The sequence below is a fragment of the Seriola dumerili genome, unplaced genomic scaffold (genome assembly GCF_002260705.1).
Source record: "Seriola dumerili isolate Sdu_G_001 unplaced genomic scaffold, Sdu_1.0 BDQW01000025.1, whole genome shotgun sequence".
In the NCBI taxonomy this organism is placed as follows: domain Eukaryota; kingdom Metazoa; phylum Chordata; class Actinopteri; order Carangiformes; family Carangidae; genus Seriola; species Seriola dumerili.
The window spans coordinates 4,780,725-4,797,517 of NW_019174280.1; the positions used below are offsets into that span (position 1 = coordinate 4,780,725).

Genomic DNA, 16,793 nt, shown 5'->3' on the forward strand with positions numbered 1-16,793 from the left:
ATTATATTGAATAATGACAAAGTTACACTTGAGTGTAAAAATACCCATCCATCATCATCATCATCTTTCAGATATGTTGTGTTTGGATTATACATCATGTCCTGTTAATACAATTAAGGGCGACACACACACACACACACAGCACTGACGCACCTCAGTGTGTCGGAATACACCAGTGTCCTATTTCCCAGCAGGGAAACACGCCAAAGCTCCAGAAAAGCTAGAACTGTATTATAGTCTCTTCCCAGACCTCGATGTGTGTACGGTGCATGCAGTGTGTGCACAGCACCCAGAGCTGCCGTAGCTCATCCCGTTTTATACGTCACCATATCTGACCGACCCATGGTCCAGTCATTTTTTTTTGAAGTGATGATTCTTAAATATTTTTTGTGATTGTATTATTCTAGCTGCGGGACAAATCATTTCATTTGAACTCCACTCCTCAGTATCTTTTATGATTCTTGAAGGCAGGACCCTGCAAGGTTTCACTATTACACGACAAATTCTACAGCTGTGGATCAGGAGTTAAGAGCGGGTTGTCCGCTAATCAGAAGGTCGGTGGTTCGATCTCCAGCTCCTCCAGTCCGTGTGTTGAAGTGTCATTGGGCAAGATACTGAACTCCAAATTGCCTCTGATGGCATTTCCATCAGTGTATGAGAGTGTGTGTGTGTGTGTGTGTGTGTGTGTGGTAGAAGCACTATGTGTAGAAAGAAGGCCCTTTATGAATGTGGGTATGAACAAGTGAATGTGGCCTGAGTGTAAAGCGCTTTAAGTGGTCGATAAGACACTATATATATATATAGGTGCAGTCCACTTACCATTCAATGATAGTGCTTATAAATCAGGAAACAGTGGGATTACATTAACAAGAGTCAAAGCAATGTACAGTGGAGAAACAAGAAAACTGAAGTCACAAAAGTGTAGACCAGCTGTCAGATAGTTGCACTGCACCTCATGCCAGGAAAAAACAAAACAAAACAAGAATCACAAGAACAACATTAAATCCCCACAGGAAGTAGAACACAATTATCTAGTGACAATCACCTAGAGCAGTGGTTCCCAACCTGTGGGCCAACACATCATTTGCAAAACAGTACAATTTTGGTTTAAAACAATGAAATTACAAAAAAATGTTTTAAAAGTAAATGATCTTTAAAAAAAAAAAAAAAAAAAAAAAAAAAAGTTTTTAAAACCCTCTCATTGTTTTTCACGGACCACATCATATACTTGTTGGCTGTCTCGGTCTGATTGCACGCGCTGAAACATTACATCCACAGCGAAAACTGGAGAATCAAAATATCAGCTGATCAGATAAACTGGATATCAGCTGGTTATCAACAGGAAGAATTAAAAGGGAAAGAGAGTCAAGAGACAGACGGTGAATCGACAAGCGATCTCTCCCCATGAAACACAAAAGAAAACTCGGAGGTTCCTACACGTTTCCCCTGCTTTCATATCGTTACGGGGTCAGATGTGGGCCGTGAGTTGGTTGGGAACCTAGTGTTCATAAGGGTAACAGTAAAAAGAGTGAAATACATAACAGTAGCCCCACAGTAATTAACTTTTTTTTTTTTTTCCAATTCTCAATTCCGATTGGCTAGAAGGTGTGGCTTAACCTGAAGCTGCCTAGCAACACAAACGACAAATATCCTGAGGCTTTATTTTATGATATGTACAATTTCTCAGAACCATACAGGCAAGAATTCAGGAAGAGTTTTTGATCTCTCACTTACATCAAGTACATTTTCGAGAACTGCTTTCTTTCAGCTACGTAAGCCGGACTACGCCCCGTTTTATCCAGACTCAGGCGTTGAAATCCATGAAATGCGCTCTTCCACCTGGCCTTCCCCGTTACATTTGGTGCAAAGCGCAGCTGCCAGAGTCCACGTGAGATGTGACGAGTGTGATCGTATTACCCCCTGCCCTAATGTCACTGCAGCCACAGAAGCAGGTGGAGACCAAAGCAGAGCTCAGAGCAGAAGGAATATTAGGGAACACAGGAGCACAACCTCCCATGAACGCTAATGTTGCTTCATGTCTGCTGGATGTGTAAATAGACTGCTTACCGTAGCAGCCGAAACTTTAACTACTATTAAAATGTCAGAGGTGCGTATGTTTTAACTTTTAATGGACTTCTGTTGATCATCATTCATCATCATTAGGGTGTTTAATTGCTCTAGTAACATGTGCTGGTGGAAAGAGCAGTGGTGCTATGTGCTAAGCTGCAGGTAACAAAACTGAAAAGGTTGGAGCCAATTAAAACTAATCTATGTACCAGGCCAGTGTGTATCCTATCCAGAGGCTCTGCAGATCACAGGTGAGAGACTGGTCTACCTGCTGTCTGCCGCAGGTGCCGCCACAGCAGTCAACACACCAAGTCTGTAATGTATGTCAGTGAGAAGAAGAGCGGACACGGCCGCAGCGTTATTGGCCATTACTGCCAGTTTATCATGAATGAAGGCTAATCGCTAACACCATTCTTTGCTGCAGCTAGGATCACTGCCAGCAACACTGAAGAACAGCGACGGTTTACGCAGTGCTGCTTTCTGCTCTTCATACCACGCAGCAGATCTGTTTCATTTGCTTTAACGGCCTTGATAAAAAAGTGTATTTAAATCACACGCCGTCTTTGTGAAATGCATCCAAAGCTTTCTTGTCAGAAAGAAGGAAGATGAAGGGAAATGTTTATGGATTTACTGTACAGTCAGCACGACACCTCTCATCACATCTGACCATCATCCACGCTCCTCTTTCTTCTTCCCCCCTTCGTCTCTCTTGACCATGAAAGCCGCCTTGAAAGACGTGACAGCGATCTGAATTAAGCATTTTATCTGCCGCTCTACAAATTCAGCCCTCAGCCACTGATATCAAACATTCTTCAGGGAGACACGTCTGAGCAGCGAAGCTCTAATTGGTTTAGCCAGCTGTTATCTATGTACAGTAAAACACTTCAATCCAGCGCCGCTCAGTGGGAGGTGAGATTTCTATCTATCCCCTTCATTCACAGCTTAATTCAATTGGAGGGCAATTATCGACCACCCCGAGGCTTCAAGATCCTTGTTGGTTTCTGTTCCCATCAGGGAGCCTCGCAGCAGGCTTCCCGATCCCTCTCCACTGCACCGGGTGATGTCTGTATCGATGTGCCGAGTGTAAAACACCAGAACAGGCAGCTGCAAATAGGCACGACGGCTTTCTCAGCCCAGCCCCCCCCCCCCTCAAACCTCCAGATTCAAAAGATTGAGAAGCTGTGTAAGTTTAGCCATGAAACTGATTCCCTCAGTCAGATAGCAGATTGTTTTTCTGTATAATGACCAGTTACTCACAGATGATGTTTGGCTTCAAGCATTCAAACCAAATGTGATAGTCATTACAAAAAGTTGCAGACCCACTGATTCCAATCAGAAATCTTCATGTGACCTTTGGGAATTCTGGTGGCGTTTGCCCTAAAGTAACAAACAGCCTGAGTTAAACTCCTATTGATATTCAACACACAGTGAAGATCACACAATGACTTATTTTTGAACTTGGCTTGACACATCCGTACGAACGGATCTTCTTCTTGAGCTTTGTGTCAAAACACCTCGTTTAGTATCTGATTATCCTGCAAGACCCATAGTGACACACACACATACACACACACACACAGCTCTGAACAACAGCTGATTCCTGAAAGCAGGATTACTGTTGTATTTACACAACATGTAGATACAAGAGCTTAACATAGACATACAACTAGAGTTACCGGGCATCACATTCCTGCTCATTTAGCCTCTACACACACCTCCAGCCCCGGCTCCATGCTAACACATGCTGGGACAGCCGGACAGAAAACTGATAGCAACCCTCCATCCATCTCCTGTTAAAACAGCAAACAAGCCGACCCCCAAACTGGGATTACTGACTGTAAGAAAGTAATCACATTACTACAGCGCTTTGTCCAACACCGATGGTGACTATCTATACTGGGGGGAGTGAAGTTGTGAATGGATTATTCAATCAAAGTCCCAGCAACCATTTCACCAAAATGTGTCTTTTGTCTCTTCAACTCTTTTTCAATAACTGCAGCGTAAAATGAGAAACGGAAGCCGTTTATTCAAGAATATCTGTTGTGTGTTCTCATATTTCAACATGGGTTTCTTTAATGACTCACAAGATGAAATTGTGCGATGCAAATGCTTTGTGGAAATTAGTCATTAAAGTCACCAAATCACCTCTCCCAACCACAACTTCCACCAATGGGAGACAATCAATCATCGTGTTTGTTGTTAGACCCTTTGCTGAAATCCAGCATCAGTCAGTTTGTTTGAAGCACTGACTTGTTTGTCTCTCCACTTCTTCACAAACTTCTGTTTAACGACTGATATCAAACAATTGCTGTTATTTTTTTTTATTTTTTGTTTTTTAATAGTTGATCAGCTCCAGAAATGATTTTCTAAAAAGTGAGGCGGTTTGCAACCTTCAAAGTCCCTTGAAACAAGTCGTTAAGTAAACTGATTCTATTCAGTGACAAATGGGGACGAGAGAGCAGACAGAAATGTGAAATCAAAGCACTGCTCAGAGTTAAACTCAGTTCCACCGCCAGAATAAGCTCTTTGATTTCAGTATTGGATATCAGACAATGCCAGACTGAGACAGACAATGGAATAATGCACTATTTATTTGGTAAAGGAGCCTCTTAAGCCCTTTCACCCTTTGTTTTATGCAGCAGGCAGTGTACACTGGTGGATTTGCTTTTTTTTTTTTTTTTCAGTTCTACAAATAACACCTTTTACAGGAATTATGTAACCTAACTGAGACTAAAACCATTTGTTTTTCTTCTCTACAAAAGCTGCTATCACCACCTCTGAAAACCACCAGGTTTTACCCAATGCATTTATGAATGAAATCATTTTCATGCACTCCAACATCCTGTTAATTATACAGTTAAAGAAAGGCTTCCCTATGTTGTTGTTTCCGCCATAATGATCTGATTTGCTGTCACCAGACTCACTTTAATAGCGACAGTCCCCTCACCACAACACACAGCAGACAACATGCAGAAAGTCGGGATTTCAGAGGCCGTCACTAACTGACCACAAACCATTTCCTTTTTGTCACTTACTATAAAATTGCATAAATATTTTACAGATTTATTTTTTTCTGCATTGTTGAGAAGTGTATTCTCTGCATGTGAGCTGCAACTCCTGAAGTCTTGGTATGAGCATGTGTAGCACAGAGATATAAAATGATGCACCTGTGACTCCGTGTTTGCACAGTAGGAGGTCAGCGATACGTTTTTAACTCCACGACGTTTGAAATGAAACGACGACTGTGGAGTGCAACTGCCGTCTTTTAGCTTGCATACGCATCTTCTTACACACAGCCCCGCAAACCAAGAGGAACCCAAACAAAATGAGTTTACCACATTAAAATCAATTTTAATAAACTCGTATCAGACTTGGTTGAAAATCATTTGCAGCTGAGAGTTTCATACCAGAGACACCTGAAACAAAGGGCACCGCTGCTACTGTCGGAAGAAATGATTACACTTATAGTATTACAGTAAATATAAAATCAACCTTAATTAACCTTGATGACAAGATGACGTGTGTGTGTGTGTGTGTGTGTGTGTGGATCTGTCTCATTCCACTCAGCAGGTGGTAATGATTAGTCGCACTGCACACCGACTCTGCAGCAATTAAACAGAGCAGTTAAGTCATTGACAGTGTGCGGTAGAGTTTTTACAAGGGATCAGCAGAGGATCTGTAAGGACTGGACACGCGTCGTATCAAAGATCTGGATCAAGTTGAAATGAGTTTATCAGCTGGACTCATATTTTCTCATATTTCAACCAGTTTCCCAGGGGGAAACCCTGCATTGGTTTTCGGCCCTTGGAAACATGTTATCTTCCCCATGCTCTGCCAGGCCCACATGTAGCCACCGTCACTTCCCGCTTGTTTTTGGGGACTCTGTGTGAAAACACATCCGTCAGATTGAGGTTAGCGAAGTCAACATTCAACCGTTTTACCCCACAGAAGCTCTCGTCTGTACGTTTTAGGTTCCTTGTCCTGCTGCATCGGCCCTGAAACTGGAGGACTGTGAATAAAAAAAAAAGTGTTTCACTGTTCACTCGATACGGATGAGAACACCCTCATCAGTTAAACTGTTAAAGCTGAAAGTCAGCAGTTTAACCTCACAGTCATTGTTTCGCTTCACTTATAATGTGCTCGAACGGAGCCAGCAGAAATGAAAAATGTGTCACTGTCCTAATATTTGCAGAGACTGCACTGTATGCAGATGCTCGGTGTAAAACCTCAGGTGTTCGGTTCAGCTGCAGCTTTAGCAGGTTTCTGGATCCACAGTGGTTTTCCTCACTGTGGTTTTTTTTTTTTTTTTTTTTTTTTTTTCCCCTTTGGGCCTCTGCGATTTCTGAACCTAAAATATGCAACAGATGACACTCGGGGGGGTAACACATCCAGGAAAAAGTGAGAGAAGTTGAGGATGTTGTTCCACATTTCATTCCTCATGCAGTGGTTGCCCTTCTTTCAGCTGTCAGCTCCCGCTACTGTTTTCAAAAGGTGAACTCTTCCCGACTCAGATCACTTTTCTATCAACCAACTGCTGAGCTGACAAAACTTTCCTCCTCTCTGCTCCCCTGCTCCTCTCTCTCTCTCTCTCTCACACACACACACACACACACACGCGCAACAACAACGCAAACACACACTTGCATGAATGGAGCATTTTGTCTCAGGAGCACAGCAACAGTGAAGCTCAACTCCCCTGACAATTGTGAGATATGTACATGAAAGCATCAAACCTGTTTCGCTCAAATGCAAGACCAGGCGCTTCACGCACAGCAGCTACACTCCCCAACGCTCTCAAGCAGGAGAGCCAATAAACCAAATTTGTAATGATAAACAACAGTAACACACACACACACACAAACACACTGTGCACACAAACACGACACACACTTGTGAACAGCTATAATGATGCACAAACACGCTGCAGTCGAAATAACCGACAGCAAATAAGACCTGATAACGAGATAACTAACACGAGTGTCTGCTAAAGAGTGTCGGCCCTCCGCTCCATTTTTGCAGAACAGAAACCCAGTAACAAGCAACTCTGCAGTGACAAACACACCAGTGGGAAAAAAAAAAAAATGTCTCGTGTTAACTGTGCGATGATCTTTTCAGATAGAAATAATAAGCAGCAAAAAAGAAGGTGAGGAGATGAAAAAAAAAAAAGTGTGTCTTACTTTGAGTATTCTTCATTATCTCTGTCACAGCGAGAGTCCTTGTGTTTCTCCCAGTCTTTGCCATGTTTACACGTGGTCAGCAGGATAATATCTTCCCCATTGTGGATGTGATATAGAGCGTTCCTCGTCTCAGAGCCGATGCCAGTTAGGTAGCGCTTCCCTTTGAAAACCAGCAGGTACTTCCTGGAAGGCGGCGCGTCATTGAGTGTCAGATAACCTATTCCCCCTCCTTTCAGTGGGTGATCCTTGGAGAACAGAGGGATGGAAATATCAAAGTTTGGTCGGAAGTTGACCACATCAGCGCTGGCCTTGGCCAGCATGGCCTGGCCCACCTCAAAGCCCAGATCCTCTGTGTAGTCCGGCCAGGTGCCCGAGTAGAGGTTGAAGATGAGGTGGTTCCTGCCATCGCTCCACGTCGGCAGGCTCTGGATGCGGGACCTCACGTTCTGGACGTACTGTGCGGAGAGCTGGTCCCGGTCCAGCGTGTCCACTGCCAGAATGAACAGACAGGCCCTTGAAGGGTCTGTGGTGTGGAAGCGGGACTCTTCGATGGATGACAGGATCTTCTGGTAGGTCTCCGAGATCTCGTCCCCTCTCTGGGGAGGGTAGATGTAAACCCTGAAGCCCGACTGGCAGCGAGCAAAGTCAAAGCAGGTTTCCATGCGGCAGCGCTTGTTTTTGTAGATGTTGTCGCGGATCGCCCGGCGTTCACGAGGGGAGGTGTGCTGGTGATGGAGCTGAGGGGTGTCCTCCTGTAAACACACACACACACACACACACACACACACGTTATCACCACCTACCCACAGCTAAATGAAATCTATTAACACTGCTTCTACATTCAAACGCTCACTACCCAAGGACAATTCAAGATTATGTTTTCAAAGCGAGTATTGTCTTCTTGGTGAATTTTAACTCTGTGTATTTCTATGTATCTCGACATCACTGCAACTGAGGGAAACCTCAATGTTCTTCAAGGCTTAAATCAGTAAATGAGTCATACGTACAATACGATACAGATGAAAACATTAAAAACCAATTTCAAAACTTTATCCGAAAGATAAATGCATGAGTCGACTGCTTTCTTTTCCTGAGGCCACTGATGACACCTGACTGGGTTTCTGAAAGGTGAGGTTTTTTTTTCACCCCAAGTTATTTCAGTTCACTTTAGCCACAGCTTGTAGGTAAAGTGCTTCTCCGTAAATACTGACCCGGGGTTTCATTGATGTGTTGCATCACTGAGCTACAGCAGTTCCTATAACCATTCTGGATGAGTATGTGAATGTGGATAGCATTCGAATCCCCTAAAAACAGTGGTACTGAACCCACTTTGGCTTGGGACCGTTTAAAGCAAAGTCATTTCAGCTCATGGCTCCATGTCGTGGCCTGTGGATGTCTGTGGTTGTGTTCAGACAGCGCTGCATCAGGGCGCCCTTGTAGCCTAATGGCTAAGACGCACCCAGTTAACTGCAAACAGCCATTGCTCAACTCCTGGACGGGGGACCTTTGTTGCATCACATATCTCTCTCTCTCTCTCTCTCTCTCTCTCTCCCCCCATGTACCCAGTCTCTGTGCACTGACTATCAACAAAACAGACAGCACTGCATGAGAAAACTCACTGAGGCACAGTGGGGCTGCCGACAAGGGCTTCAGCAACAACAAAAAAAAAAAAAACAAAAACAAAACACAGGGTTGTTCTCAAGAGAGTTGAAACCGTCTCAACTTTCACTGCAACACAATGTAATCTGGCAAGAAGCTGCATCGGCCAATCAAACGTGTGGAAGTACATGTTCCTGATGCATTATTTTGTATTATTCATTTCTATTTGCATCAACAGAAAAACTGATCGCCGCTGTGATAACTTTTCAGAGTTGTAAATTACTTCCTCATGGTGTGTGTGTGTGTGTGTGTGTGTGTGTGTGTGTGTGTGTGTGTGTGTTTTGGTGTCTCATAATCCTTGGAGCTCATGGATTCGTCTTTCACGCAGAGCTTCTTGGATCGCATTTCACTGTCTAACTGGTACCTGAATAAAAACACACCTCTGCCCACCTGTGTCTGCACGCTTCAACCAAGAGATGCCTCTTTCTCACATTTAGAGGCCTGAAGAGGTAAAACTATCATTTCACAAGAAAAATAAATAAAAAAGCAAAGACCAAAGAAAAGTCAGAAAAAATAAACACAATTTGTACAGCAGAAAGGTAGCAGTTTTTTTTTTCCCCTCTTATAACCTGTCTCTTTAACCATCTAATGAATCATCTTGTGACCGCTGCCCTAAAGCTTTGAATCCAGCTACCAACACATGATTCATCTTTAAAACCACTTTTAAAACTGGGCTTTATGAAGGTTTTATTTACTTGAGCTAGTGTATAATATGGAAACGTATAGTCCTCCTCTGATCATTTAAAACAACACTAAGTAAGGAACCTACTTTATAATGATGAGAAGTACATTTTACTGTGGATTTGAATGAAGGACTTTGACTTGTAATTGAGCTTTCTTATATCCTGCTGTTTTAAGTGAGCCACTAAGGTTTCCTCATCATTTTTTTGGTTGAGCTAATGAAGCAGGTGACAAGGTTCTCCACTGCTTCTTTTCCTTTACATCGGTGCAGTCTACCTCCTGCTCTCCCCCCTCCAGGTACGGCTCCAGCAGCTCAGTCAACTCCGGCCAGTGCCTGGGCGGTCTGGACGGACTTCTCTGGGGCAGCGGCTGGGGCTGGGGCTGGTACACGTCCTGATTCTGGTGGAAGTACTGGTACTCCTGCTGATGGTACTGGTGATACTGGGGGTACTGGGGTAACTGGCGATATTGGTACGGCTGCTGCTGGAACTCCCCGATTTGCAGACCCCACAGGTAGACGAGGAAGAGAAGACCGGCCCCCACAGACACGAGCAGGTACCGCTTCTTGGCCTGCATGTGTGCTGTGGGGGGAGGGAGAGGAGGAGGTGGTGGGTTCAGGGGACAGGCGAAGAGAATGAGCGAAGGAGAGAGGATAGGAGGGAGGAAACGACAACGAGAGGAGAAGGCGAGGCAGGAGAGGGTGAGAAGCTGACAGCGATGGGCGGTAAAAAATAAAAAATAAAAAAGGGAGGGGGGGAGGAGAGGGGGATAAGGAGGTAAGAGGTGAAGAAAAGCAGTAAGGTGGAGGATAAAGGGTTGAAGAGGGGGAATATTAATAAAAAGGAGAAAAGGAAAAGAGGAAAAAAGGAGGATGAGGAACTAGGAAATGAGGAGAGGGGGGTGCAGGGAGGTAGACACAGGTCAGCTTGACCCACAGGGCAGCCTCTCTATCCACAGCTCGGCATTTTGGGATCTGGAGTCACTACAAGAACAAGAAATAAAACATTTACGGCATTTATGGCAAGCACTTTGAAGTGAAACTTTACTCACTGACACATCATAAAGTTAAAGCTATCATTGTATTATAAAGCTGATACATTTATGGCTCCTCTAATGCCATTATGCGATGTCACATTTGATCACCTTTTTGTCACCTGGCAACAGACAGATAAACGCATTGAAAGACTCCACGTGCATTTAGTTAAGCCTCAACTTCAGGTTTCACTCTGTCATCTGTCACTTGTTCTTACTTGATCGTCGCTTAAACCTTCAAATGTGATGGTATTCCTTCACTCAACATCAGTTTTATAAATCCTGTTAGTCATCAGTCGTTGCCAGAGTCGGTCAGACGAGTGAGGAGACGAAACTCTCCTATAAATTCACCTTTTAGCGACGTGCGCCATCGACAGATTTAGCAATTAAACATTTTTGTTTTCCTTTTAGCACAGATATGCATCTAATACAACATGACCGGAGACACTTCTCAAATCACAATTTTTAAGTTTCGCAAATTCTGCATGGGCTGTGCAGCACTTTGTTTCTCCAAAGTAGGAACTTTCTTTTCAAACCGCTCACAGTTCCCCGGGGTTAACCGGATAAAAGTGTTTTTAGAATGAAAGAGTGTCAGCTGCAGATTTATGAGAGAAAGACCTTAGATCCTGTTCGATAAGCTATGCAGCACTAAACCGCAGGTTTTTTTGTTCCAGTTTGGAGCACATGGGAAACCGACACGTGGGCACTTTTTTTTTGTTGTTGCCTTTTTGTAGCCTAATTGTCGCTCTTGCAAATACCATTAAGATTATTCAAATGTGATCATCTCTTTATTGTTTTCACAGTGTCACGAATCCATGATTGGAGAGATTTCATCAGAGTCTAAACCTACCTGTTTACACGGAACACCTGTCGTCCCAGGAAGGGACTGGGGTGTCCGCTGCTCTCCCCTCCGGCCAGAGCACGAATCCACACTTTGGATACACATTCTCCAGTTAATCCTCCAAACACTGAATCACAAACCCATCCACAAATGATCAAAATCTATTCAAACCACGTGTACAGGGGGGAGAAAGGGGGGGATGGGGGCGCATTCAGTGAGCGCAGAGTCCGCGGGGAAGCCGAACAAGGTGCGCTGCCTTCATCCTCCGCCGCGTCCCAGTCACAAACTTTCCCCGGGAAAGGACCGAGGAGTGATTTTCACGTGAGCGAGACTCCGAGCGGGCGAACGCGCAGCGATCTGTCAGCACGGCAGGTATCCACGGTGTGAATTTAGACACACACTCATCTGCCAGAACAGCCGCGGTAACATTGACAGCATCCATCCAGAATTAACTGATGTGTTAAACAAGGCGTGTACATCTCCAATCTGCAACTGCCATCTCCTTTCAAAAAATGAAGGAAAAAAATTTTTTTTTTTTTTAAAAATCCAGAAAAGAGAATCCAAAGTTTGGGATTTAAATCCACTCTCCCACCTGTGCGCTGCGGCTCACACTGAGAAATAAGCAGAAATCATCACCGCAGGTAAGTTAGGGAAATGCCGGCGCACCTGATCCGGAGAGACGCGCATCAGTAAAATCCTATTGCAAAGCGACTTCACGGTCCGCTGAGTGGCAGGCAGCGGGGCTTTTTCTCAATAGGGTTAAACTAATGGATCAAATAAACATCATGAGTGCGTACTGGGGCTCTTCTGGGTTATTCCACCCCAATTGCTGGCTTCCAACAGACCCGTTGTCTTCACGTTTCCATCCTCAAATCCTCAGTTGGATCTGGGCTGCGCCACCGTGCAGCATCCAGCAGCATCAGCAGCAGCAGCGCTGATAAGCCAGACAGCAGCAGGCTGGCAGACTCGGGGGGGATCGGAGCATGCATGGGGCGTCAGTTGGCTCTGATAATATGGGAGGTCGCCATAATTCAGCATCTCTCAGTTTTGCATTTGTAGCTTTGTTTTGTGTCGGTTTAATGGAGAGTAGAAAGACAAGAAAAGTACCAAGAGATTTCTTTGATCGCTGAGAGGAGAAGTCCTACAGGAGCATTAAAGATATTTAAATTGGCTTTGTGTCGTGGCTGTTTTCAATTTGCAAACGCAACTCCATTCAGAAATCTGCAAATTTAGGGCTCCTGTGCGCTTAAATAAGTTGCAAGACACTGATTTACTAACACATTTCAGGCCTTTTAGGATCCATCTGCAACATATAGGCTATTTGTTTCCTGATGATTTGAACTTCTTCCCACCAAAGTTAAACAAATTTCCTGTTTTATTCTCATGAAGTGCTGCTTGGTGCATCACGTGTAGTGAATGGATGTACATTTAAATCTAAATGTGCGAACAGTTGTTTTATCAGCCAAGTTATATTACCTATAATTAAGAAGATTTCTGATGGAGTTTGGCGTTTTATTTTCCACAGTTTATAAAACGGAATTAAGCTGCACTTTGGAGACTGCAGAGTCTGGTGATCATCATGTAATTTGTGACATTTGCTGAGCCCATGTTCCCCTTAAGGTTATGATGATTTGTTGGCAAATGATGTTAAAGGGATTTGTCACAGCTCAGGGTTTAGTGAACTGACTCTTTTGAAACCTATGCACTTTTAATTAAGTCTCAGCTCATTAAATCTCTTAATGATTCGAATATTTGGTCCAGTAAATTAACTTTGACCGTGAGGACCACTGATCTTCCCATCTCCCCTGCACTCCCTCCCATTCATGTTGCTGTTATTTGCATAGATGCCAGTGACTGAATAAAATTAATCTGACCATGATTTAAGCAGATGTCATTATCTCATAAATTACAGAGGGAGTTTACAAACATACACAAACCCCCCCCCCCCACACACACACACACACACACAGGCACATCATGCATCAAACAGCACCATCTTGTGGCTAATTTTTACAGCCCACACAAGTAACTGTAGCTCCAGTTTAATTTTCAGAGAATGATCTAAACCTCTCAACTGCTTGTGTTAACCGATTGCAGTCGTTTCCTAATTACAGCTTGTGATGAGACAATGCAGGCCTCAGTGTGGATGTGGTCCAAACAACTAGAAGAAGAACTGAATTTTGGGTAAAATTGTAATTTCATTGTAAAGATGTACCGAAGTGAAGCTCTTCTTCTGGTGCTGGTTCATGTTTCTGAGATATTGGAAATCAAAACCAACCCACAATAATTTTTATACTGCTGTAAAATCCTTTCAAAGTAACACAAACCATCGTGGCACTAGCACACAGGGCGCAGGTGTGCCAGGTCTGCTGATGAGCCCAGGTACTGACAACCCTTTGCAACACCCACCTCTAATACCTGTAAAAGGAAGCAGCCACACACAGGAAGCAACAGGTACACAGGTGGAGAGGGTTGCCACAGAATCATTAAGTGATCTCCCATTTAATCAAAAGACTAACCTCTCAGTAACTGCAGAAATTTTCTTATTTTTAAAGCTGTAAATTCACATGCTGGCAAAATGTGCCTGTCTGACAAATCATTTAAGGTGAGATCAGCAAACACATTAATATTCATTAATCCAGTCAGCCTGTGATGCTTTAAAGCTACATGATAACAGAGTCATTTATGTACAAGTTTTGGCAGAGCAGTTTTAGTCCATGGTGCAACAGCGATGGAACAGTCTTGCATCTATGATGTAGACTGAATATTAAAAAAAGAAAAAGCTAATACCTGAAAAAAGTATATATTGATTGAATCTGACATCTGCAGCAACCTTACAATCTGCAGCTAACAGCCCAAATTATGATCATTTCTGTAAGCTTTCATGAGATACTCTTCGCATATTCTAGGTCTATATAAGCTGCTCTAACCAGCTGTTAGATGCAAACCCAGGGCAGAATTTACAAATGTTATGCAGTCAGTAATTATAGGTCTGGTTTGATCTCAATGCCACTGATTGTCTAACAGTCTGGTCTTGATTTTCTTCTCAAGAGCCTTTAAAATGTAGCTGTAAACCTTGTTGCTGGTGTAGTTTTATGTATATATGCTGTTCCGGTGCCAAAACAGGATCTTTAAAGGTTCTGTAAAAGAGATTTTAAACAATCATACGGCGAAAAATAACAATTTTCTATGGAAAGCGTAATGGTTCGTTGTCTAGGAATCTGGTCTGCCAGCATGCGCATGTGAGTGCATGTGAGATCACGTATTCATCTATAAAAGCCTCCAACAACCATCAAAACGTTTTTTTACCGATCAGTGTCATTTGTACAGCTGGTCCCAGTGGATGAGTCCAAGGCTGAATTTCTTTCCCACTCTGACCGTGGAGCCAACACTGGACTGGTTTTACCAAGATTGTTGGTTTGTTGTTTGTTGCTCTGCTTAATTGTTTAGCTATTACCACTGTGCCTCCTATCTACTGTTTTTATCTTGCATGCTTGTCTTGCTGCATGTGTATGCTACATTTACCTGATGTTGTCTTCTGTTAGCCACTTACCCATGCGTAACTTTAGACTGTATGTCTTTTACGTAATGTTCGTTCTGTGTGTTGCTGTCTTTTAACTTTATACCCTTTTAATCCCTACCCCCTTTTCCTCATGAGGCTCTTGCCAAGCCACCATTGTAAATTGTTCTTAATGTCTTGCCTGGCTAAATAAAGGTAGAAAAAAAAGACAGACTACAGTAGGCAAGCTAACTAGCTAACCTGCTTTTACCAATGTTATGATTTTGCTATAATGCAACAAACAGAGGCTGCAGGTGTGGCCGAAAAAGCATTTGTTTTGGTCTGAGATGCTTGTGGTCCAAAGAGTTGTAGACCAATAAATCAAACCAGTAAACCAATAAAGGTTCTGGATTTATTTGAGCTCTTGAAAAACAATGCTTGAGGTTTCTAATCTCCAGCTGTAAAGATGCAGCATAAATCTTTGAACATAACTTTGTATTGTAGAAGTGCACAGTCCAAAATTTGCCACAACACCACCAGATCTCTACCAGTCTGCTCTGCACACCAACAGAAGTTTTACTCTGATTTACCTGTACTGTGATAACTCTGAAGGATTGGCTGGTGTTGATGACTTCATGGATGATTAGGAGATGATAAATCTGCAAAGGTCCTGTTGGTGCTCACAGGGCATTGGAGAGAGCGCCAACTTTGATCTGTTTCCAGTCTCAGCCCATCGCTTCACTTCCTCATTTCCACCATCAATCTGGAAGCTTAAGGGACAGTTTGGCAGCGCTGAAGTCCATCTCCTCTCCTGTACCTGCTCTTCAGATGAGATAGAGATCAAATGATTTTGTATTCACATTATGTCCTATGCTTGACTTTACTGGATTACATTACATAGGTTTCTCTTTTAGGATTGGATTATTCAATAAATGTGCTGTTTTGCTTAATTTCACCTCAGCCTTTCTCCTTTATCTATTTTGTTATTCAGGCTGCTGATTTTTATGTTTAATGTGGTTCTACTTGTGGGCCTCTATTAATGCACTAATCATACTTAAAATTTTATGAAGTTTCTCTGATAAAAACCCGATCCCTTCTTGTTTGCATCATTACTACAATGGACTCTGTGCTTTACTATCTTATCCTTAACTGATGTTCAATTCTAGCAGAAGAGAATATTTACAGTATGCCTAAACAATTAGTCTACAGATTTAAGAAACATACAGAGAAGTTGAAAACACTTTTTTCAGCCCTGAGTACTGTCTGCAGGGATTTGTTTCAGGCTGCATACAGCCACAGTAACCTTTATCAATAAGGTATTGTAGACTGACTGTAGCTGTCAACACTCACACCACTAACTGCTGCTATATTGCTCTGATGTATTATGATATATGATTTATATTGCTCTTTATAATAACTTCAGGCGACTCAAATGAGTATATCAATATTTTTATAAACTCAGACCTTGTCTCATCTGGACTACGGTGGCTGGTCAGTAAGAGGACAACATTTAGAGAGAAAATCAACCTGAAACAATAAAAGTTGAGGGGGGTAAAACGATTACTTCATCTGCTTTACTCTTTGATTATTTCTGTTCGTGCTTCGTCCTTCTGCCTGATGTGTGTCTAATCACCTCCAGAGGTGGTCCGGGTGATTGGATCTTCAGCGGGTCTTTGTGGCTTAACACCTTGCTTTGATGTGATTTGGGTCTATCCAATTACAATCTGATTTCCCAGGATGAAAGTTAATGTGCGTGGAGGTCTTAGTCTTCCACTAGGCACTCGTTCTGATGCCCTTGGTGGAAGATTGAAACCCCCTCCGGCCCCTGTTCACCAGG

General features: G+C 43.1%; 1 protein-coding gene across 1 annotated transcript in view; it reads right to left on the minus strand.

Moving 5' to 3' along the window:
• Positions 1-10,160, minus strand: part of LOC111237872 (exostosin-1-like) — a 265,691-nt gene extending 255,531 nt beyond the window's left edge. The window contains exons 1-2 of the mRNA XM_022767169.1: positions 9,861-10,160; positions 7,245-7,996 (exon numbers count right to left, since the gene is read on the minus strand). Of these exons, the coding sequence (XP_022622890.1) occupies positions 7,245-7,996; positions 9,861-10,160 (1,052 nt within the window). The remainder of the gene's footprint in view (positions 1-7,244; positions 7,997-9,860) is intronic.
• Positions 10,161-16,793: the final 6,633 nt, after the last annotated feature.